The sequence below is a fragment of the Petaurus breviceps genome, unplaced genomic scaffold (assembly GCF_028583685.1).
Source record: "Petaurus breviceps papuanus isolate PSGF00001 unplaced genomic scaffold, PetGlider_PUasm1.0 184, whole genome shotgun sequence".
NCBI lineage: Eukaryota > Metazoa > Chordata > Mammalia > Diprotodontia > Petauridae > Petaurus > Petaurus breviceps.
Genome location: NW_027185793.1, coordinates 13,240,428 through 13,264,140, shown reverse-complemented (window position 1 = coordinate 13,264,140; position 23,713 = coordinate 13,240,428). Strand labels below are relative to the sequence as shown.

Genomic DNA, 23,713 nt, shown 5'->3' with positions numbered 1-23,713 from the left:
TGTTTGAATAACTAGAAGAGGCTTGCCAGTTCCACACTATGTGACTCTGGAATTTTCTCTGGCAGTACATATTTAGATAGTTATTGTAGGAGATAACTCTATATCATAAGACCATAGATTTAGACTTAGAAGAGACTTTGGAGGCCATTTAATTCAATCCTCTAATTTTGAAAATGAGAAATCTGGGACTGAGAAGTTAAAATGACTTGCCCAGGATTGCATAGCTAGTAAGTATCTGAGGGAAGATTTCAGTCCAGGCCTTATTGCTTCCAAGTCCAGAAATTATCTATGATTTGTCTACTAGTAGTCATGGTGATAGAGGAGGTGACCAGAGAGAAAGTCATCATGAAAAGGGGGACCTAGAAAAGAGTGGCGGTGCCCACATGAAGGTGAGAGCCAACAGGAAGAAGTAGGTAACTCACTTTACAAGATCAGATGTCCCTATTACAGACACACACACACACACACACACACACACACACCTGATAGATACAGATCAGGAAAACGAGGTCCAGAGAGGTTAAGTGAACTGCCCACAGTCAAACACATAGTAACTATTAGGTGGGATTTGAACTAAGATTTCCATTCTACCATGGTTCCTTTGATCCAGAAATCCCACACACAACTGACTTGTACCTCAGAGAAGTAAACAATACACCAACAAGCATATGTAACAACATTATTTGTTTTAGCAAAGATCTGGGAACCAAGTAGATGTCCATCAACTGGAGAATGACTTAAAAACTGGAGTAAATAAATGTAACAGAATATTACTATTTTGTAAGAAATGGTGAACATTAAAAATGCATAATCATTGGAAGACATATATTAACTGATGCAAAGTGAAGTATGCCTAACCGGGAAAGCAATATACATAAGGAATATGACAATATAAATGGAAAGAACAAGTATAAAAAATGGAAATTAATTGAGGTGTCCTTATGATCATTAAGAATGACCCCCAAGAAGAGATAGGAGATTTCACTTTTCTTGTTTGCAGATGTGTTGCATTATGGAAACAAAACACTGAACATGATTTTGTTCACTTTATTTTAGGATTTATATTATATCTCCGTGGAGTTGTCACTCCTGGAATTTTTTATACCAATTATTGTTCAAGGCCTTCTTTACCTTCCTCCTCCAAATAGTCTTAAGGTACTTAGGTTAATAAGGAAGCTCTTCTTGGTTACCAGTTTTAAAGCTACAGCTTGATAGATTTTAAGAACTTTCATGGCATAAAGCTTGTCATTTTTATGCAAGGGCAAAAACATAAAAATTGTATTATTATGGGGTTTTTTAGCCTTTTTTTTGGAGAGGGGAAGGCTTGGCGATTTGGGGTTAAGTGACTTGCCCGAGGTCACATGGCTAGTAAGTGTTAAGTGTCTGAGGCCTTATTTGAACTCCGGTTCTCCTGACTCCAAGGCTGGTGCTCTATTCATTGTGCCAAAAATGATATTATTATGCCAGAAACAAAAGCCCTAACTTGTCTTTTCTATTTCTTAGTCTAGTTATCGGGGGAAGGGTCCTGTCTGAAGTGAATCTAGCCTGTTGTTTTTCTCTTTCACAAATTTTGGAGTATTGTATTGAGATAATGTTAAGGCGAGGAAACTGAGCAAACAAGACTGAGGAGGAAAAGGGAGCAGGGTGGGGAAGCCTGCTTAGACAGGTTCTCATCCTAAAATATTGAGTGAATGGAATAAAAGTGAAAACTTCTCAGGTAACATTCCAGAAATCTGAATAGAATTGTAATAAAGTACCAAAGACTTAGTAACCTGGGCTGCGACCCTTACCTTGCTTCCCTTGTCATAAGTTAAAGCTTTTGCTAAGCTTAACTAAGCCTAGGAGGGAGAAGCACAGACCCTGCAAATTTAACCACAAGCCCCGAAGTCCCAGGCTTGTTTCCAATGACCACCCTCTGACCTGTACAAATATAAAATTGGAAATCCTATTGTGGAACTCTGGGCAGGTCACCATGTCCTAAAATCCCCATGGTTTATAAAATATTGCCTGCTTTCATATCTATATCAATATTGTTAGAACATTTATCTTCTGCTTTCATATCTAAGTTGATATTGATGACATATTTTGTCTGTTTCCATGTCCGCTAGACATGTACCTTCTGCTTTTTGATATTACTGACATTTCATCTGCAAACGTCAGCAGATTCTTTTGTGGTTAGATTGTACGCCTCAGTTCCTGGTTCACAGAAAAAGGACAGGACAAAGTGGGGGGGGAAAGGGTTGTCTTTTGGGTACATAACCAAGCTTTGCATTTTGTATTTTGCCTCTCCTGCTAGACTGCCTCTAGTAGCGAGATTGCCCTTCTTGCAAGAAAAAATAATTAAATAAATCCTTCCTGTCTCTACTTGGAGATATCTCTGCTTATTTTATTTTGGGCAAGGGTCATCTTGTCCCACACATTGAGGTAGACAAGGGACTTAAAGATATCTTTCTGTCATTACCTGCCAAGATACTGGATACTGAGATCCTTTCTTGAGCTGAACTGCCAAGCATTCAGACTCTACTACAGAAAGTGAAACTCTGACAGCCTGGCCATTTTATTCAAATGCTTTTGAACATTTACCTAAAAGACTATTTTACAGAGAACTCATACAAATAGAAGTATTACAAGGCCACCTCCCAGGTCTCTCTGTAGAACCTTGGAAGTAATTGTGAGACATAGGAGACACTGGTACAGGACTGTCCAGTAGGTGCTGTGCTCTATGAGCAAAGCAACATTTCAGTAGGTCAAAAGAAATGTGAAATGTACAAATTTAGAGACATCTCCATTCCAGATTTTCATAGATTATTTTTTACTTGAGTTCTGATAGAGCCTTCCAACCACATGTGGGTTGGATTCTGACACAATGTACATTGACATAGTGATGTCATTTTGGTGTCCTTTCACCACAAAGGACAACAACCAATTAATCAATCGCCTCTAGGATCAACCATGAACTCTTCTCTTTGGCATTTAAAGCCCTTTATAATCTAACTCCTTCCTACCTTTCCAGCCTTCATATAACCCTACTTCCTGACAAGTGACTCTAGTCCCTATGAACACAATAGTTCATCTCTCAACTTGGCTTCTTGGCTTCTTATTCCTTTAAGTTTCAACTTTTACAGGCATCCTTTCCCTATTCCTCTTCTGGTATTTTGCTTTAAGAAAAATGTTTCCTATTTTTCCTACATGTAGCCTTGTACATATTTTTTTGTTTGTTTTCTCTATCATTAGACCGTGAGCTCCTTGAGGGCAAGGACTACCTTTTGCCTCTTGTTGTATCTTCAGCATTTTCCAAAGTGCCTGGTACATAATAGGAACCTAGTAATTGTTTATTGACTGATATGCATGTGAATTCACCTAAGGCTTATTTCTAAACTGTCAGCAGCAGGGATGACTATGTTGCAAATTCCCTGAGGAATTTAGTTTATATAGTAATCTGTCTCATTTTTGTTCTTGTATCCTCAGTGCCTGCAACAGAGCAAGGGCTTAATAAATGCTTGTTGTTTGAATCCTGTTACCTTCTCATTGACAATTCATTATTTGCTTCCTTTAATTGTCTACATTATTTGAATTGTATATTTCATAGTTAGGAGAGCTTCTCTTTTAGTATTTTTGGATAGTACTATCTAGTAGCAATCTAGGTTTAGAATAATATTTTAAAATATTTAATGTTTAATTTTAAAGTAATATTTAAATTAACAAATGCTTACCTTTCATAGTAAATTGTAAGTGGAAACTTGGAATGATTCTTTCTTTTTAATTTAACATTTACATGCTATTTCTGTGTATCTGTCTATTCTTGAACTTAGCCAGTATTAGCTTTCTGGCAGGCTTTACAAGTTTAGTGACTGAATTGCTAACTCCCCTTTGGTTTAAGATTCCTGCCCTTATTATACCACTCCAGGCTTTAGTCTGGGCTGGAGACTAGAAGAGAGTTCCCATTTAATCCCTGGTATTAGAGTACACAACTAATTTTTGCTTCTGAACTTTCACCTTGGTCAGTAGATAGCTAATGCCTGCTAATGATCACTCCACCATTCTAAGGTATATAACACACCTCCCCATCAATCAGACTAGGTAATGAATGACAGAGTTGCCAGACAACACCCATTGCTGCACTCAATAGTATTTCATCTCTCTTTTTTCTTTACTTTTTTTTTGGAGGGGAGAAGGCAGGGCAATTGGGGTTAAGTGACTTCCCCAACGTCACATGGCTAGTAAGTGTTAAGTGTCTGAGGCTGGATTTGAATCAGGTCCTCCTGACTCCCACCTAGCCGACCCTAGTATTTCATCTCTTTCTGCCCTGATGCTTCCCTCAAGGAGCTCACAGTCTAATGATAGAGATAATAAGCAAAAAAAAAGAAAAGAAATATGTATAGGGCTACCTATAGGATAAATAGGAAATAATTTGTCTTTTTAAAGCAAAATAGTGGAATTAAGAGGTATTGGGAAAAGATACCTGTAAAAGTTGCAATCTTCTCTCTTAGTCACTGGGAGCTAGAATGCTCCTAGCCTGATCCCATTTCTAGTGTCTTTAGACTTTTCTGCCTGGACTAAGCTGCAGTGGGCTAGAAAAATGACTCACAGTGACTTTTTCTTAGATTTCACTATCAGAATACAGTCTTGTGCATTTTCTAGATCTTTGTGAAGGAAGCTTGACTGGGGAAGGCAAGCTGAATTTCTTCCTGCCATTCCACCATCTTGAACCTTGCCTGTGTCTCCTCTGTTCTCAGATCCCAGTTGCACTCCTCTCCTTCTCAGCTGATGACTTCATTATCTACTTTACTGAGATTGTGACATAGAGGCTGTCTTCTTATCTCCTCCACATATTTTTAAAATATCACTAAGCTATCACCCATATTGACCTCCTCAGAAAATGAGGTGGTAGTCTTCTATAGCAAAGTTTTATTAAATTAATTTTTAATTAAATTTCTGTTTTTTTCAGTTATAAGGCATTTATTTTTCTTCCTTCAAAGTCCCTCCCATTCTCTCATGAAAAAATCAAAAACCTTTAAAAAAAAATAAGTATAGTTAAACAAAATAAATTCCAACATTGTCTAAGTCCAAAAATGCATGTCTCATTTTTTACATCTGTCCACAAACTCTGTGAGGAGGTAGTAGGTAACATTCTTCATCATCAATCCTCTCATGTCATGGTTGATCATTGTGTTGATCAGAGTTCTTTAAAAAATAATTTCTTTAGGGCAAAATTGGAATTACAGTATAAGTTGATCCGCTGTTTCTCCTTCACTCTGTGTTACTTCATAGAAGTCTTCCTAGATGTCTTTGAAACTTTCTCATCAGAGGCAGCTAGGTGGTACACTGACCCAGGAGCTAGGAAGATCTAGTTGTGTGACCCTAGATAAGACACTGAGTCTCTCTCTGCTTCAGTTTACTCAGCTGTAAAAGAAGTATCATAATAGCATCTACCTCCCAGAGTTGTTGTAAGGATTAAATGAGATAATATTTGTAATATTTGTATATTAAATGAGATAATATTTGTAAAGTGCTTAGCATAGTAGTAGTGCTTAATAAATACTAGTTTTAGTCTTTCATAATTTCTTATAGCATAATATGCTGTTATTCTATTATATGAATATAATGTGACAGATTTTTTCATATATTCACTAATTCATAGGTGTCTTCTTAGTTTCTAATTCTTTGCCATTACAAAAAGAACTGCTGTAAGTGGATCAATGGAATAGATTGGGTACACGAGACTCAGAAGTCAATAACTATAATAAACTACTATTTGATAAACCCAAAGACCCCAGTTTTGGGGATAACAACTCACTATTTACCAAAAACTGCTGGGAAAACTGGAATATAGTATGGCAGAAACTGGGAATAAACCATTACCTAACACCATATACCAAAATTAAGTCTAAATGGCTGCATGATCTAGGTATAAAGGATGATACTGTAAGCAATCTGCTAAAGCAAGGAATAATCTACTTGTCAGATTTATGGGGAGGGGGAAATTTCATAACCAAACAAGGATTAGAGAGCATTATAAAATGCAAAATGGATTACTTTGATTATATGAAACTGAAAAGCTTCTGTACAAATAAAGCCAATGTAACCAAGATAAAGAAGGAAGTGGGAAATTGGGAAAGAATTTTTACAATGTCTCTGAAAAAGCCCTCCTTTCTAAAATATGCAGAGAACTGAGTCAAATCTATAAGAATACAAGTCATTCCCCAATTGATAAATGGTCAAAGGATATGAACAGACAGTTCTCAGAGGAAGAAATTAAAGATACCTATAAGCATATGAAAAAATGCTCTAAATCACTATTTATTAGAGAAATGCAAATCAAAACAACTCTGAGGTACCACATCTCATGGATCAGATTGGCTAAGATGACAAACAGGAAAATGATAAATGCTGGAGAGGATGTGGAAAAATTGGAACACTAAGACATTGCTGGTGGAGTTGTGAACTGATCCAACCATTCTGGAGAGCAATCTGAAACTATGCCCAAAGGGCTATAAGTAATTTCATATCCTTTGACCCAGCAATACCACTTCTAGGGTTGTATCCCAAAGAGATCACAGAAGCAGAAAAAAGACCCATATGTACAAAAATATTTATGGCAGCTCTTTTTATGGTGGCAAAGAATTGAAAATTAAGGGGATGCCCATCAATTGAGGAATGGCTAAACAAGTTATGGTATATGAATGTAATGGTATACTATTGTGCCATAAGAAACAAAGAGCAGATGGACTTCATATCTACTTGGAGAGGCTTATATGAACTGATGCTGAGTGAGAAGAGCAGAACGTATGTGTGGTGACCAACTTTGATAGACCGGACTCTTCTCAGAAATGCAGGGCTACAAGTAAACTCCAAAAGACTCATGATGAAGAGAGATATCTACATTCATAGAAAGAACCAAAAAGAACAGAGTTTGAATGCAGATTGAAGCAAATTACCTGCTCTCTTTCTCTTTCTTGTTTGGTTTAGTTTCCTCTTTCCCATTGCTCATTCCATCCATTACAATCCTTTTTTTCAACCTGACCAATGTCTAATGTGAAAGTATCTGTAGATCCTATACCTGATTGTATGCTGCCATGGTGGTTTGGGGGGACGGAATGGGAGGGTGGGGGAGAAAATTTGAAACTCAAAGAACCAGGGAACTGAATCTTGTAAACTCAAAGTAAAATTACTTGAATAAGTTTTTTTGCATGGGGAGAAGGGATAAGGCAAGGCAGTTGGGGCTAAGTGATTGCCCAAGATCACTCAACTAGTGTGTCAAGTGTCTTAAGGCTGGATTTGAACTCAGGTCCTCCTGGCTCCAGGGCCAGTGTTGCATTCACTGTACCCCCTAGCTGCCCCAATAACAGTCTTTTTAAAAATTTTATTAAATATTTCTCAATTACATATAAAAGAATTTTTAACAATCTTTTTTTTTTAATTTTGAGTTCCAGATTCTCTCCTTCTCTCCCACCCTCCCACTTCCTTAAGAAGGATTTTGATTTCAGTTATACATGTAAAGCTATGCCAAACATATTTCCATATTAGCCATGTTGGAAAAGAAAGCACAAAGAGAATTGATACAATTTTTTAAAAGTTTTCCAAAAAAAAAAGGATTTTTTGATTTGCATTCAAAGTTCATCAGTTCTCTCTTTGGAGGAAGAAAGCATTTTTCATCATGGTTCCTTTGGAATTTTCTTGGATCATTGTCTTTCACAGTTGATCATCCTTACAATATTGCTCTTACTGTGTACAGTGTTTTCCTGGTTCTGCTCACTTTCACTTTGTATGAGTTCATGTATGTTTTCCCAGAGTTTTCTGAAATCATCTTACTTGTTATTTAAAAAAAATATTTATTTAATATTTTATTTTCCCCCAATTACATGTAAAAACATTTTTTGCATTAAAAAAATTTTAGTTCCATATTCTTTTTCTCCCTTCTTACCTTTCCCCATCATTGAGAAGGCAAGCAATTTGGTAAAGGTTATACATCTTCAGTCATGTAAAACATATTAGTCATGTTGTAAAAGAAAATACAGAACCAAAACAAAACAATGTACAAGAAAAATAAAGTTAAAACAAAAGCAAATCTGTGCTTCAGTCTGCATTAAGACCCCATCATCTCTGTTGATGGATAGCATTTTTCATCATAAGACCTTCAGAATTTTCTCGGATCATTTTATTATTAAGAAGAGCTGTCATTCACAACTGATCATTGTACACTATTACTTTTACTATGTAGAATATTCTGGTTCTGTTCATTTACTTTTTCATCAGTTCATGTAAGTCTTTCCAAATTTTTCTGAGAGCACACTACTCATCATTTCTTACAGCATAATAGTATTCTATCACAATTTTATACCAAAACTTGTTTAGCCATTTTCCAGTTGATGGTTATCCTTTCAATTTCCAGTTCTTTTGCCACACTAAAAGAGTTGCTGTAAATATATTTTGTATGTATTTACCTCTAACCTTTATTTGTTTTAAATTTCTGGGACACATACCAAGTAGGGGTATTTCTGGGTCCAAAGGTGTACATGGTTTTGTAGACATTTGGATATAGTTCCACATTGCTCTATAGAATGGTTGAATTAGTATATATCACTTGAGCAACAATGCTTTTTATTTTTTAACTACCTCCTTTCTTTAAAAAAAAAATGTATTTATTTATGGAGAGGTGGAGCCAAGATGGCAGTGTAGAAGCAGGAAAACTCCATGGGCTTCCCCCATAATCACCTCAAATACCTATAAAATAAGATTCTAAGGAAATTTTAATTTTTTTTATATTTGAATATTTGATTTTTAAAACTTTCAATTCCAGATTCATTCCCTTCCCCCCCCTGCCACCCACCCCCACTAGGGAGACAAGCAGTTCAGTATAGGTTGTACATGTGCGGCTAATGCAAAACAATAACATAGTAGATGTATTGTAAAAGACTGACTATATTTCCCTCCCTCCTATCCCACCTCCCACTTGTTCTATTCTCTACTTTGATCCTGTCCCTTTTCACAAGTTGGTGCTTCCAACTTCCCTCCCCCCCAGCCTGCCCTCCCTTCCATCTTCCCCCCTCACATCCCCTTCCCCCCCTATTCTCCTGGAGGGTGAGATCCCCTATTTAGTGTGTATTTCCCTCCCTCCTCAAGCCAGATTCAATAGGAATAAGGTTGACCCATTCCCTTTTGCCTTTCTATTCTTCCCCTCCATTTTAACCATTTTCCCTTGCCTCTTCTGTATGAGATAGTTTGCCCCACTCTGTCTCTCCCCATCTCCTCTCATTATATTCCTCTCACCTCTTAATTTCACCTTTTAAGTATCATCCCTTCCTGTTAAATTGGTCCTGTGCCCTCTATCTATGTATACCTGTAAACGTATATGCACACATTCACATATGTATTCATATACCCGCATACCCTCATATAAAGACATATATATATTTCTAATCCCTTCAACTACTGAGAAAAGTTTCATAAGTTACAATTATTGTTTTTCCATGTAGGAATGTTAATAGTTCAACTTTGGCCAGGTGGCTCAGCGAGCAAGAGCACCGGCCCCAGTGCCGGGACGACGCAGATCAAATCCGGACACTCAGCACCACACCCAGAAACAACAACCAGCCATGCAACCCCGAGCAAGCCACTCAACCCCAATTGCTTTAAAAAAAATTGTTCAACTTTGATAAGTTCCTTATGATTTCTTTTCCCTGTTTACCTTCTCATGCTTCTCTTGCTTCTTGTATCTGAATGTCAAATTTTCTATTCAACTCTGGTTTTTTCAGCAAGAATGCTTGAAAGTCCTGTATTTCACTGAATGACCATATTTTCCCCTGAAACATGATACTCAGTTTTGCTGGGTAGGTGACTCTTGGTTTTAATCCCAGCTCCCTTGACCTCCGGAATATCACATTCCAGGCCCTTCGATCCCTCAGTGTAGAAGCTGCCAGATCTTGGGTTATCCTGATTATGTTTCCACAATATTCAAATTGTTTCTTCCTGGCTGCTTGTAATATTCTCTCCTTAATCTGGGAATTCTGGAACCTGGCTATAATATTCCTAGGAGTTTTCTTTTTGGGATCTTTTTCAGGACGTGATCGGTGGATTCTTTCAACCTCTATTTTGCCCTCTCGTTCTAAAACATCAGGGCAGTTTTCTTTGAGAACTTCCTGGAGGATGCTTTCCAGGCTCTTACTTTGGTCATGGCTCTCAGGCAGTCCAATAATTTTTAAATTCTCTCTCCTGGATCTATTTTCCAGGTCAGTGGTTTTTCCCATGAGATATTTCACATTGCCTTCTATTCTTTCATTTGTTTGGATCTGTTTGACAGCATCTTGATTTCTCATAAAGTCATTAGCTTCCATTTGCTCCAGTCTAATTCTGAAGCAATGATTCTCCTCAGTGAGCTTTTGAGATTCTTTTTCCATCTGGCAAATTCGACTTTTTAAGGCATTCTTCTCCTCATTGCCTTTTTGAGCCTCCTTTGTCATTTGAGTCAGTCTGTTTTTTAAGGTATTATTTTCTTCAGTCAGGCTGTTGACTCTCATTTCATAATTTTCTTGCATTGTTCTCATTTCTCTTCCCAATTTTTCCTCCACTTCTCTTATCTGCTTCTTAAGGTCCTCTATGGCCTGTAACCAGCTTGTATTTTCCTTTGAAGCTTTTGGTGCAGGAGTTCTGACTTCACTGATTTCCTCCTGTTCCATGCCTTGCTCCTTCTTATCCCCAAAATAGGAGTGTAATGTTGGAATCTTCTGTCTGCTTTGTTTCCTTTGCCTGCTCATTTTGCCACTCAATGATTTGACTTTTGGGCTTTTTGCCACAGTAGGACTCTGCCACCAGACAGGGGAGTTTTCGTCCCAAACGCTGGGGTTTTCTCAGTTGTCAGAGGTATTAGATGGCTGCCCTCTCTGAGGTCTCCACACGCTCTGGCAAGCTGGACACACACGCCAGGACCTCCACCCTAGACTGCAATCCAGATCCAAGCAGGTTAAAGCAAGAGCGATGACCCCTCAGACTGGTGCTTGGTCCCCCTACACTCTGCAGGCCAGGAGCTGAAGCCGCCACGTGGCGCTGGCAGGCTGTGCTGGCGTCTCAGCGGTTTCTCGCCCCGGGGGTGAAAGCCACGCACTCCCACTTACTGGGTCCCAAAGTCCAGACTGTACTGGCCTCTCACCTTGTCCTTCGCATCTACGTGTTGATAAATCTGCAAACGGCCACAGCTGCTGCTGATCTGGAGTCCCTCTGGCAGGCGGCTGGTCAGGCCCGCCCTGGGGCTAAAGCCTCAGCGTGGTGCTGGGCTCAGCTCCCAGAGCATTGTTCTGGCCGATTCCTGCCAGCCTGCTGGGCTGTTCTCAGCGGGAGGTTAGCTTCTCTGTGTCATTTTGTGGGTTCTGCAGCTCCAAAGTTTGTTTAAAGTCCCCTTTTTACATGGATTGGGGAGGGTGGAAGCCGGAGCCGGGGGAGGGTCATGCTTCTACTCCGCCATCTTGGCTCCACCCCTCTAAGGAAATTTTAGAGCTACATAACCCACAAAATGACAGAGAGTAACAAATCTCTTGCAGAAGGCAGCCCAGCAGGTGGAGAGGAAGGGTCCATTGCAGGGCAGCCCCAACCATCCCCAGCTAGAGGGACTTCAGGAGAGTGGATCACCAGAAGCTGTGGCAGTATCTAGAATTATCAATCCATAAATGCCAAAGGCAAAGTAAATGGTCAGCGTGGACTTTGGGAACATAAGGTCCGGGAGTGAAGTCCAGCCTCTGCCTCCTGGAGGGAGAAGTGGCTGAGGTTTGGTGGCCATACAGCCACCGCCACATGGCTACTTCAGAGCTCCTTGCCTACAGATCATAGGGGGACCAAAAGACCATTCTGAGAGGTAATCACTTTTGCTTTAACCTTCTGGGATCTGGATCTCTGTCTTGGGTGGAAGTCCTGGGGTGTGTGACCAGGTGCCAGAGCCTGTGGAGGCTTCTGAGAGGGCAGCCAACTAATAGCTCCGTCAACTGAGAAAACCCCAGCGATTTGGGACAAAGCTCTCCTCTCTGGAAGCAGAGTTCTACTGTGGCAAAAAGCTCAAAAGTCGAGTAATTGAATGGCAACATGAGCAATCACAGCAGTCAAACCTTAGATTCTTATTTTGGGGACAAAAAGATCAAAGCATAGAACAGGAGGAAGACAATGAAGTCAGAACTGTGCCAAAAGCTTCCCAAAAATATGAATTGGTTACAGACCATAGAGGAGCTTAAGGAGGATTTTGAAAACCAAATAAGAGAAGTGGAGGAAAAATTGGGAAGAGAAATGAGAATTATGCAAGAAAATCATGAAAAGAGAGTCAACAACCTGACTGAACAAAATAACACCTTAAAAATAGACTAAATCAAATGGCAAAAGAGGCTCAGAAAACCAATGAAGAGAAGAATGCCTTGAAAAACCGAATTTACCAGATGGAAAAAGAATTTCAGAAGCTCACTGAAGAGAATAATTCCTTCATAATTAGATTGGAGCAAATGGAAGCTAACGACTTTATGAGACATCAAGATACTATTAAACAGATCCAAACAAATGAAAAAATAGAAGGCAATGTGAAATATCTTATTGGAAAACCACTGACCTGGAAAATAGATCCAGGAGAGATAATTTAAAAAATTATTGGACTGCCTGAAAACCATAATCAAATGAAAGAACCTAGAAATCATCCTCCAAGAAATTCTCAAGGAAAATTGCACAGATGTTTTAGCACCAGAGGGCAAAATAGTTTGAAAGAATCCACCCATCACCTCCTGAAAAAGATCCCAAAAAAAAAACTCCTAGGTATATTACAGCTATGTCCCAGAGTTCCCAGATCAAGGAGAAAATAGTACAAGCAGCCAAGAAGAAACAATTCAGATATTGTGGAAACACAATCAGGATAACCCAGGATCTGGCAGCTTCTACACTGAGGGATTAAAGGGCTTGGAATATGATATTCCAGAGGGCAAAGGAGCTGGGATTAAAACCAAGAATCACCTACGCAGCAAAACTGAGTATCACGATTCAGGGTTAAATATGGTCATTCAATGGAAAAGAGGACTTTCAAGCATTCATGATGAAAAAACCAGAGCTGAATAGAAAATTTGACATTCAGATAGAAGAAGCAAGAGAAGCATGAGAAGGTAAACAGGGAAAAGAAACAATAAGGAACTTATCAAAGTTGAACTGTTAACATTCCGACATGGAAAAAATGATAATTGTAGCTTATGAAACTTTTCTCAGTGTGAGGATAGTTGAAGGGAGTATAAATGTATGTGTGTATATGTATATATATATATATATATATATATACATATATATGTCTATTAGGAGGATATATGGGCATATGAATACATATGTAAGTGTGTGTATATATGTGTACAGTTATTCATAGACAGAGGGCACAGCATCAATTGAATAGGAAGGGATAATACTTAAAAGGTGAAATTGAGAGTTGAGAGAGGAATATAATGAGAGGAGATGGGGAAAGACAGAATGGGGTAAATTATCTCATATAGAAGAGGCAAGGGAAAACTGTTACAATGGAAGGGAGAAAAAGGAAGGCAAAAGGGAATGGGTCAACCTTACTCTTATTGAATTTGGCTTAGGGAGGGAATGACATACATACTAATAGAGTATGTCTCCCTACAGGAGAGTAGAGGGGAAGGGGATGAGAGGGGGCATGATGGAGGGGTGGGATGGTTAGGAGGGAGGGTAGTTAGAAGCACGCACTTTTGAAAAGGGACAGGATCAAAGTAGAGAATAGAACAAGTGTGAGGTGGGATAGGAGGGAGGGAAATTTAGTCAGTCTTTCACAGTATATCCACTATGAAAACATTTTGCATAGCTACACATTTACAACCTATATTGAATTGCTTATCTTCCCAGTAAGGGTGGGCGATGAGGGAGGAAGGGAAAGAATCTGGAATACCTTCACATTAAACATTATTCAAGTTGTAAAAAAGGATTGTAACCAATGGAATGAAGGAGAAAGAAGGAACAAGACAAAACAAAAAAGAGAGAGCATGGGGTTTGCTTCAATCTGCATTCAGACTCCGTAAATCTTTCTCTGGGGGATCCAGAAGGATCCAACAACTAAAAGTGTACCAATTTTCCCACATTTCCTCTAACACTTGTTATTTTCCCTTTCTGTCATATTAGTTAATCTTATAGGTGTAGGGTGGTACCTCAGAGTTGTTTTAATTTGCATTTCTTTAATTGATAGTGTTTTAGAGCATTTTTATATGACTATAGATAACTTTGATTTCTTCATCTGAAAACTGCCCGTTCATATCCTTTGATCATTTATCTATTACAGAATGCCTTGTATTCTCATAAATTTGACTCATTTCTCTTTATATTTGAGAAGTAAGGCCTTTATCAGAGAAACTTGCTGTAACTCTTCAAAGTTACGATTACTAATTGTATTTTCCCCCATCCTATTTTTCCCCTTGTTCATCCTATTCTCTCTCTCCTTTCACCCTATCCATTCTCAAAAGTGTTTTGCTTTTAACCACTGATTTCCCCAATTCACTTACCCCATCTCCTATTCATTCCCCTCTTATTTTCCAGTAAGATAAGATATATTTCTATACCCAGATCAGTGTGTATATTGTACCTCTTTGAGCCAATTCTGATGAATAAGGGTCAAGTGATTCCCCTGTAACTCCCATTTCCTTTCCACTGTAAAAGTTTTTCATGACTCTTTTATGTGAGATGATTCACCCTATTTTGTCTCTCCCTTTCTCCTTCTTCCAGTACAATTCTCTTTCTCACCCTTTATTTCTGTTTTTTTAGACGTCCCATCATATTCAACTCAATTCATACCCTATGACCTCTCTCTATGTACACTCCATCTAACTACCCTAACAATGAGAAAATACTTGAGTTATAAGTATCATCTTCAATGTAGGAAAGTAAACAGTTTAACTTTATTAATTCCTTATGAGTTCTCTTTTCTGTTTAACTTTTTATACTTCTCATGAGTCTTGTATTTGAAAGTCAGGTTTTCCATTCAGCTCTGATCTTTTCATCAGTGAATATCCATTTTCCCCCCAGAAGGATTATTCTCAGTTTTGTTGGGTAGTTGATTCTTGGTTGTAATCCTAACTCCTTTGCTCTCCAGAATATCATATTCTAAACCCTCTGATCCTTTAATGGAGAAGCTGTTAAATCTTGTGTTATCCTGACTGTGGCTTTACAATATTTGAATTGTTTCTTTCTGGCTGTTTGTAATATTTTCTCCTTGACCTGGGAGCTTTGGAATTTGGCTATAAAATTCCTGGGAGTTTTCATTTTGAGATCTCTTCAAAGATGTGATTGGTGAATTCTTTCAATGTTTATTTTACCCTCTGATTCTAGAATATCAGAGTAGTTTTCCTGAATTGTTACTTGAAAGATGATATCTACATTCTTTCTCTGATCATGGCTTTTAGGTAGTTCAATAATTCTTAAATTATCTCTCCTTAATCAGTTTTACAGGTCAGTTGTTTTTCCTGTAAGATATTTAACATTTCTTCTATTTTTTTATTCTTTTGATTTTGTTTTATTGTTTTTGATGTTCATAAAGTTATTAATTTCCATTTGGCCAATTCTACTTTATAAGAATATTTTTTCTTCAGTGGATTTTTTTAAACTTTTTTTTCTGTTTGGCTGATTTTGATTTTTAAGGAGTTCTCTTTATTGATTTTTGGTACGTCTTTTTCATTTTGACATTCTGTTTTTCAAGGCATCTTTCTCTTTTTGTATTTTTGTGCCTCTTTTACCATTTGACCTATTCTGTTCAGGTATTATTTTCCTCAGTATTTTTGTTGTTCTTGTTGTTGTTCTTCCTTTATCAAGCTGCTCTTTTTTTCATGATTTTCTTACATTGCTGTCATTTGCCAGTTTTCCCAATTTTTCTCTACATCTCTGATTTTTAAAATCCTTTTTGAGCTCTTCTGGGAATTCTTTTGGAAACTGAGACCAATTAACATTTTTCTTAGAGGTTTTGAATGTAATAGTTTTGATTTGGTTATCTTCTGAGTTTGTGTTTTGAACTTCTTTGTCACCATATTTTTCTATGGTTAGGAACTTTTGTTTGTTTGCTCATTTTTCTAGTCTATTTCTTTTCTTTTAACTTGACATTAAAGTTGGGCTCTGCCCCAAGCTACAGCTTTTTTTGTGTACCTCTTCTCAGAGATAGTTCTGAGGGTTTGTAAGCTTTCGTTTCTTCCAAGATGGTGTGAGCTCAGAAAAGGTGCATTTACTACTCTTCTGGCCCATGTTCTGGTGTGTGAGTTCCCACAAACACTCTTTTCTGCCTTGGAGCTATGAGTAGGGTCCCCATTCCTCTACCGTCACAGGCTGTCGTGTGCTAGTGGTCCTCCTTGCCCTGGGACTGCAACCCAAGCCTGCAGCCTGGACCTGAGTATGGGTAGTGCAACAACATCCTGTACCCAGCGCCATCAAAGGGACCCCTATAATCTTCTTTTGACCATTTGTCCTACCTTTTTTCCTCCCTATGGGCTGCAAGCTCCTGAAGAGCTACTATTACTATTGATTTAGTCACCCCCAAGGCTTGCTGTTAGTTTCCTGTGTTGTGACCTGTGATGGTGCAGCCTGCATTGGACTGTGTTCCACTCACCCCAGTGTGATAGACATTCACTACCAACCTTCTAATTTGTCTTGGGTTGGAAAATTGTTTCCCCCTTTTGTGAGTTCTGACTCTCCAGGATTTGTTTTTATGTTTTTTTTTCAGGGGAGTTGTCCCAAACTTATTCAGCTATTCCACAATTTATGGGCACCCCCTCAATTTCCAATTGTTTTCCACCATAAAAAGAGCTGCTATAAATATTTTTGTACAAATAGGCCCTTTTTCCTTTTCTTTGATGTCTTTGGAACTCTGACCTAGTAGTAGTATTGCTGGTCAAATGGTATGTAGAGTTTTGTAGCACTTTGGATTCAATTTCAAATTGTTCTCCAGAATATTTGGACTAGTTCACAACTGCACCAACAGTGCATTAGTGCCCCAGTTATTTTCACATCTGCTCCAGCATTTGTCATTTTCATTTTTTGTCATGCTGGCTAGTCTGATAAGTGTGAGGTGGTATCTCAGAGTTGTTTTAATTTGTATTTCTCTAATAGTGATTTAGGGCATTTTTTTATGTGACTGTGAATAGCTTTGCTCTCTTCTACTGAAAACTACCTGTTCATATTCTTTGACCATTTATCAGCTGGGAAATGGCTTTAATTTTTCAAGTTTGAGAAATGAGACCTTTATCAAAGAAATATGTTGCAATTTTTTCTATTTCCTGTTTTCCTTATAGTTTTTAACTGTATTAGTTTTGATTATGCAAAACCTTTTTTAATTTCATATAATCAAAATTATATATTTTACTTCCTGTAATATCCCCTATCTATTGTTTGGTCTTTAACTATTCCTTTATTCATAGATCTGACAGATACATTTTTCCATGTTCCTCTAATTTACTTATGATATCATCCTTTATGTCTAAATCATTTATCCATTTTAACTTTATCTTGCTATATAGTGTGAGATGTTGGTCTATGCATAATTTCAGTCAAACTGCTTTCCAATTTTCCCAGTAATTTTTGTCAAATGTTGAGTTCTTACCACCAAAGCTTTGCTTTTTGTATTTATCAACCACTAGATTACATGATCCTTTACTACTGTGTATTGTTTATTGTAATTTTTTTCTGTCCTAGTTTATTTCATTCTTACACTGCATTTTTCTTTTTGCTGCAAAATATCTTATTTTCATCTATTTGAATTAATCTATTTAGTTTTTTTTAATTTCTCTTAAATCAGGGGTGACTGGGAATTTTCTCTTTATAGTTATTAAAACTACTTTATCTTCTAATTTTTATGATTCTTATAATTCTAGATTATTGACCTCATTAGGCTTATTTTGGTAAATGAAAAACATTTTTTCTAGGACTATGTTATGTTTAACAGTTTGAACTTGATTATTTAGAAATCAGCAATGATAACTATATTTTTCTTACTTGTTTAGAAAACCTTTGTTTATCACAAAAGAGTTCATCAGGAAGTTCAATGATACAGAAAATCCACAGGATAAGAAGCTCTTACAGGACCAGGCTATTAAAATGCTATTTAGATGCAAGGTAATTTCATAGTATTTATTTGATTTTCTTCTTCCATTTTGTGACAGCTTACCTGTGATTAAAGCCTGGGAGAAAAAGTTGAACAATGATGTGCTTGTTTTCATTACAAATGGTCAGGAACAAAGATGAGATTTAAAGATTTTAACCAAATTGTTCAATATCAAATGATTTCTGCAAATTCCACAGAAATAACAGGATATAATCTATTAGTGATGTCAGCTCTAAATATCCAAAGTTAAGCACGTGATTTTTGTCAGTAGAGATTGGCAAAGTGAGCCCTTGCCTATAAAAAGCACAAAGATTATGTACAAAATCTTGTTCACCAAGTGAGGATATGTTCTTTGGTAGTAATAGCTGCTTAGTTCAAAGAAGCAACTGGGGAAAAAAAACTCCTTTGTATTTAGACCATCATGTCTGTTTATCTGAGATTTATTTTTCCATGGAAAGAGCTAGGTATATGAAGATCTTGAGCTTGAATCCTAGCTCTGTCACTTATTATTTATCAAGTAATACTTCTCTTATCCATACTTTATTTAACTTTAAAATGTGGGCGTTGAAGTAGACCTTTAGGATTCTTTCCAACTCTGACATCTATGGCCCTGTGTACTATATAACTATGGCAATATTACAGTGACATATCTCTGATAATGAAGTACAACATTTTTGGGAAGAAAACATACAGAATAATTAGTTTTTATTAGGGGGGAAATAGGTTTTCCTTAAACTCAAAAGTAGTTCTGTTAAGGCCAGGAAATTAATCGAGAATTCAAGGAAGGTTAAACCAATTAGAGTCCTAGGAGAGCTCCCAAACCCTCTTGAAGATGTAGAGATATCACTACATCTTCCTGAATTGAGGAAGATGAAGGTATTGTCCTAATGCCAGGCTGTCTTGGGTCAGGACATTCTGAAGAAACCTGAGTTACTTGTTAGAAAAACAGCATTTATAGGGAAACATTTGTTGGTATAGCCTACATTCCTAGTACAACTCAATATGGTAATGGGAAAGGAACACTGGAATTTTTGACCTGGATTTAAATCCTGGTTCTGCTAGCTACAATGTGACTCTGAGTAAGTAACATGCCCTCTTTGGACCTCAATTTCCTTATCTGTAAAATAAGGGAATTTGACAAGATTATTTTATAGAGTTCTGTATCTATTGACACCTAGTCTGTGGCTCCCTACCCTCTCAGCTTGTTGGATTCCAACCCACCTTTTTGACCACAACACTATCTTTCCAGTCATGTAGCTGCAATTCAGCTTGCTTGTCCTAGTGAGGAGTTTTAGTCTGTGTCTCAATCCCTAATTTATTTTTGCTCTGAACTTTCCTTGGATTGTCTGGTTATCAACTTCCAGCTCACATGAGCAAGGGATTTCCTCATTGTATTAGAATAAATCAACTGTAACATCCATGGCTTTGCCCCATTTTCATATTTCCATATCTAATATATGGCCACTCCTGGTTATGAATATCATGTGCCCAAATGGAAAAGTCCTTAAACTTGGCCTGATTAAGTTAGCTAAAATATGATCAACACAGAGCACCTAAGATATGGGTAGGGTATTGATGGGGGATGCAATCATTCTAGTCCAGTTTAATCTCTCCAGTTTGGATTACTACCTTTCTCTTTGGTATTTATTCCACATTGGTAATTAACCCTTAATATATTTGCTTTCCAGCTGAATTTGTAATAAAAAATAATTTTTTTCATTCTTAATTTATTAGCTTCTAAGACAGATGCAGTTTTTGTAGGGACTGAGATAGACCTGGATTATCCTAAAATTATACTTAAGATTGAACAAATCCTTTAAAGTCGTGTATTTCAAAGAAAGCAATTGCTATCAAGAAAGTTAGTTCTGGAAGGGATCTCAGGGATCATCCAAGCCCTTCATTGCACAGAAGGGGAAATTTACTTGCCTATGGATTTTACAAAGCTCATATTAGAGTACCAAATATAAAATTTCCATTTGACATGTGTTTAAAATCAAGAAGTAAATGACAGCAAGATTAGCAGAAAAGGAATTATCAAGGTTTTTTATTTATAATCTTTAAGGAAGCACTGGGAACTTTTAAGACACTTGTTATGTTAATAGTTCATTCTCATTCAGAGCATTCACCCAAAATATTTCATTTAGAAAAGATAAGCACTTTGCCAACACTTAATATAAATACATGAAAGCAAGTATATAATTTACCTTAATGAAGCTTCAAACTAAAGCTTAATGACTTGAAAGTGTACTTTGTTTAAAGTGATTTAAGTGATCTGTAATCAGCTTTGATAAATCACTGTCAACTTTCTTATTTTCAAAATAAGAATAATTATCTAAACACTAAAAATTACTGAAAATTCACAAAATAATCATAATAAAAGTAAACATGTAGCACATAATCAGCATCTCTAATCTTCAGATTATAAGATTGTTTCAAAGAAGTAAACTTTTAGTATCACTTTTTTTTAAATCACATTAAAACACCTATCAGACTGACAAAACAGGAAAATGATAAATGAGGAAAAGGTGTGGGAAAGTTGGAACACTAATGTATTGTTGGTGGAGTTGTGAACCGAGATATCCATTCTGAATAGCAATTTGGAACTATGCCCAAAGGGCTATAAAAATGTACATACCCTTTGACCCAGCAATACCCCTTCTAGGGCTATATCCCAAAGAGATCATAAATATGAGAAAAGGACCCACATGCACAAATATATTTTTAGCAGCTCTTTTTGTGGTGTCTAAGAACTGGAAATTGAGGGGATGCCCATCAGTTGGGGAATGACTGAACAAGTTGTGGTATTTGAATGTATTGGAATACTATAGTTCTCTAAGAAATGGTGAAAATATGGACTTCAGAAAAAACAAGGAAAGACTTAAATAAACTGATACTGAATAAAGTGAGCAGAACCAGGAGAACACTGCCACAGTGTGTGATGGTTAACTTTGATAGACTTAGCCCTTCTCCGAAATGCAAGGACCTAAAACAGTTCCAAAGGACTCATGATGGAAATTGTCATCCACATTCAGAGAAAGAGTCTGAATTCAGAGTAAAGCAGACTCTTTCCTTTTTTTTCCCTCGTGGTTCCTCCTATTTGTTCTGGTTCTTCTATACAACATGACTAATGTGAAAGTATGTTTAATGGGAATGTGTGTGTAGGGCCTATATCACATTGTATGCTGTTGTGGGGAGTAGGAGAAAATTAAAAACTTATGGAAGTGAATGTTGAAAACTAAAAATAAATAAACTTTTAAAAAAGTAAATTTTTATTAAAAAATTCTTATAGATAATAAACACTAACAAATCTTTTTTTGTTGTTGTTGCTCTTTTGAGGTGAAAAACTCTGAAAGGTTTTGTGGATATAACTGTTAATTACTGTAGCTTTTCATGATGGACTGACCTCCCTCTAAAAGAAATTTTCTCACATTTCATATTTTACCCTTTTCCCCATAACAGAGAAGATTGGGACTCAGCAGCCTAGGTATGGGTAGTCATGTAGATCTTCCTGCTGCATGGACTGAGGCAATTTATTTGGCTCAGTGCAAAGGAGAAATCCAGGAAGGTACTGTACTCTAATTATGTAACCACTTTAAGTGTTTTTCAGTCAAATCAATTTTGATTCTTCCAAATTAAAAAAAAAATATGTGATTACAAATCCAATACAATGCAAATATTTTCGTGTTTTTTTTTTCATGTGCAAAGGAATTTTACCAAGACCTCCTAAAATAATTCGTTACTAAATTAATTTATTAGAATTTAGTTTTAGAATGTAACCTACATTGGGCAACATAATGTGGTAGAAACACTGATGAATGCAGTCAGTACAGACTTAATTTCAAATCTGTCTCTGACATTTAATAACCATGTGACTGTGTACAAGTCACTTAATAAATGCTTATTGATTCATTGATTTGAGCTTCACTTTCCTTATCTATAAAATGTGGTTAATAATACCTATATACTATCTACCTGAGTAGGATTTTGTTAGGTTCAAATGAACTAATTAAGAAAAGGTAGTCAGAAATGTTAATGTGCTATATCCGATGATTATTGAGAATAAGGACTGTGCCTATATCTTTATTTTGTAATTAATTTAAATTTACAACATCTATGACAGAGGTATTCATAACTAGACAATAAATGTTTTTGAAGATGATGAAAATAGGCTATGTGTTTACCAACTTGAATCCAATATGTTACCCCATCAGTCTGCCTTAAGAAATATCCATTCCAGAGGCGGCCAGCTGGCTCAGTGAGTGAGAGCACTGGCCCCAGAGTCGGGATGACCTGGGATCAGGTCCGGGTCCTGATACTTGGCACCACACCCAGAAATAACTGGCCGGGTAACCTTGAGCAAGTTACTTAACCCCAATTGCTTAAAAAAATAAAATAAAATAAAAAGAAATATCCATTCCTATCTCTTTTGTTGGGGGATCTCCCTATCTTTCTGACTGAAGAATAATAAGCTCCTTCCTCTTATTACTGCAAGCACTGCTTATAGCCAAACATTTGCTGTTCTTTCAAGTTGGGAGAATTAGCAAAATCAAGATTATTAAGGCAGAAAAACTCCAGGAAAGAACATTTATGACCAGGGTCAAGAATTCTTGCTAGATAAAAGGGAGAAAGCCCTGATACTTAATAGGCAATGCAGAAATATAAATCTGAGAAAATATCAGAGAACCTAACTCCTTTTATATTTTAGTGAATACCAGGAACAGCTTTTTTTTGTGAGGCTCATTGACACTAATTTCTCTTCTTCTTGCTTTGTTCTTTTGATTATTTATTCTCAGCAAATAGTTTAAATCCCTAGATGACTCAAAAAACTATGTACTTGATTTATAAGTTGAGGTAAGGAATTACATATGGAATTGTCCATGTTGCAGAACATCAGAAAGATAAACAAGCAAGAAATATAAAGAGACAGCAGTGAGAGGCTCCCAGATCTGTAGACAGAACATGAATGGGATAGCAGATGGAATTAACCTATCATGTCACATAAAATATAAATCATAGCAGTTCCTTGCATTTGTATAGGGCTTTATGGCTGTCAGAATATTTTATGTACATTATTTAATTCCAACAATGATGCTGTGAGTTAGGGCAGGTATCATCATCCCTATTTGATGGACAACAAATCTTAGACACAGACAGGTTAAGCGATTGGCTTCAGAGGAGAAAAATAGTAGCAGACTCAAAATGAGAACCCAGCTCTTCTGTGACTTTCTATCATTCTTACCTTCTAATCTCATGGGGTCTGAGGGGGCTGCCTTTACCCACAGGTTTACACTAAATCATGTTACTTGCTCCCAAAGTCTAAAATTATAAGTCCTCTATTTGCATTGGTACCTAATTCTGACAGATGAAATAGGTTATGTGGCATATTTCCAACTCTGAGAAACCTGCATACTCTTGGGATTTCTTGCTAATACGGGTAAAAGACAATCAGATGACACTGACAGTGTCACTTTAAAGTTTTCTATGACTCTAGATTGTTTTTTTTTTCTTTTAGCCCCTATTTGGTGCTGAGCGGCTTGTCTGATTTTTTTTTTTATTTTAACAGCCAGCTTGGAGTCAAGATGGCAGTGTTCCTCTCCAGACAATTTTAAACTAACATGT

General features: G+C 37.0%; 1 protein-coding gene across 1 annotated transcript in view; it reads left to right on the top strand.

Moving 5' to 3' along the window:
• The window catches only part of TMEM232 (transmembrane protein 232), a 204,075-nt gene that overhangs the window by 424 nt on the left and 179,938 nt on the right, over positions 1 to 23,713 (top strand). The window contains exons 2-3 of the mRNA XM_069088045.1: positions 17,994 to 18,105; positions 21,554 to 21,659. Of these exons, the coding sequence (XP_068944146.1) occupies positions 17,994 to 18,105; positions 21,554 to 21,659 (218 nt within the window). The remainder of the gene's footprint in view (positions 1 to 17,993; positions 18,106 to 21,553; positions 21,660 to 23,713) is intronic.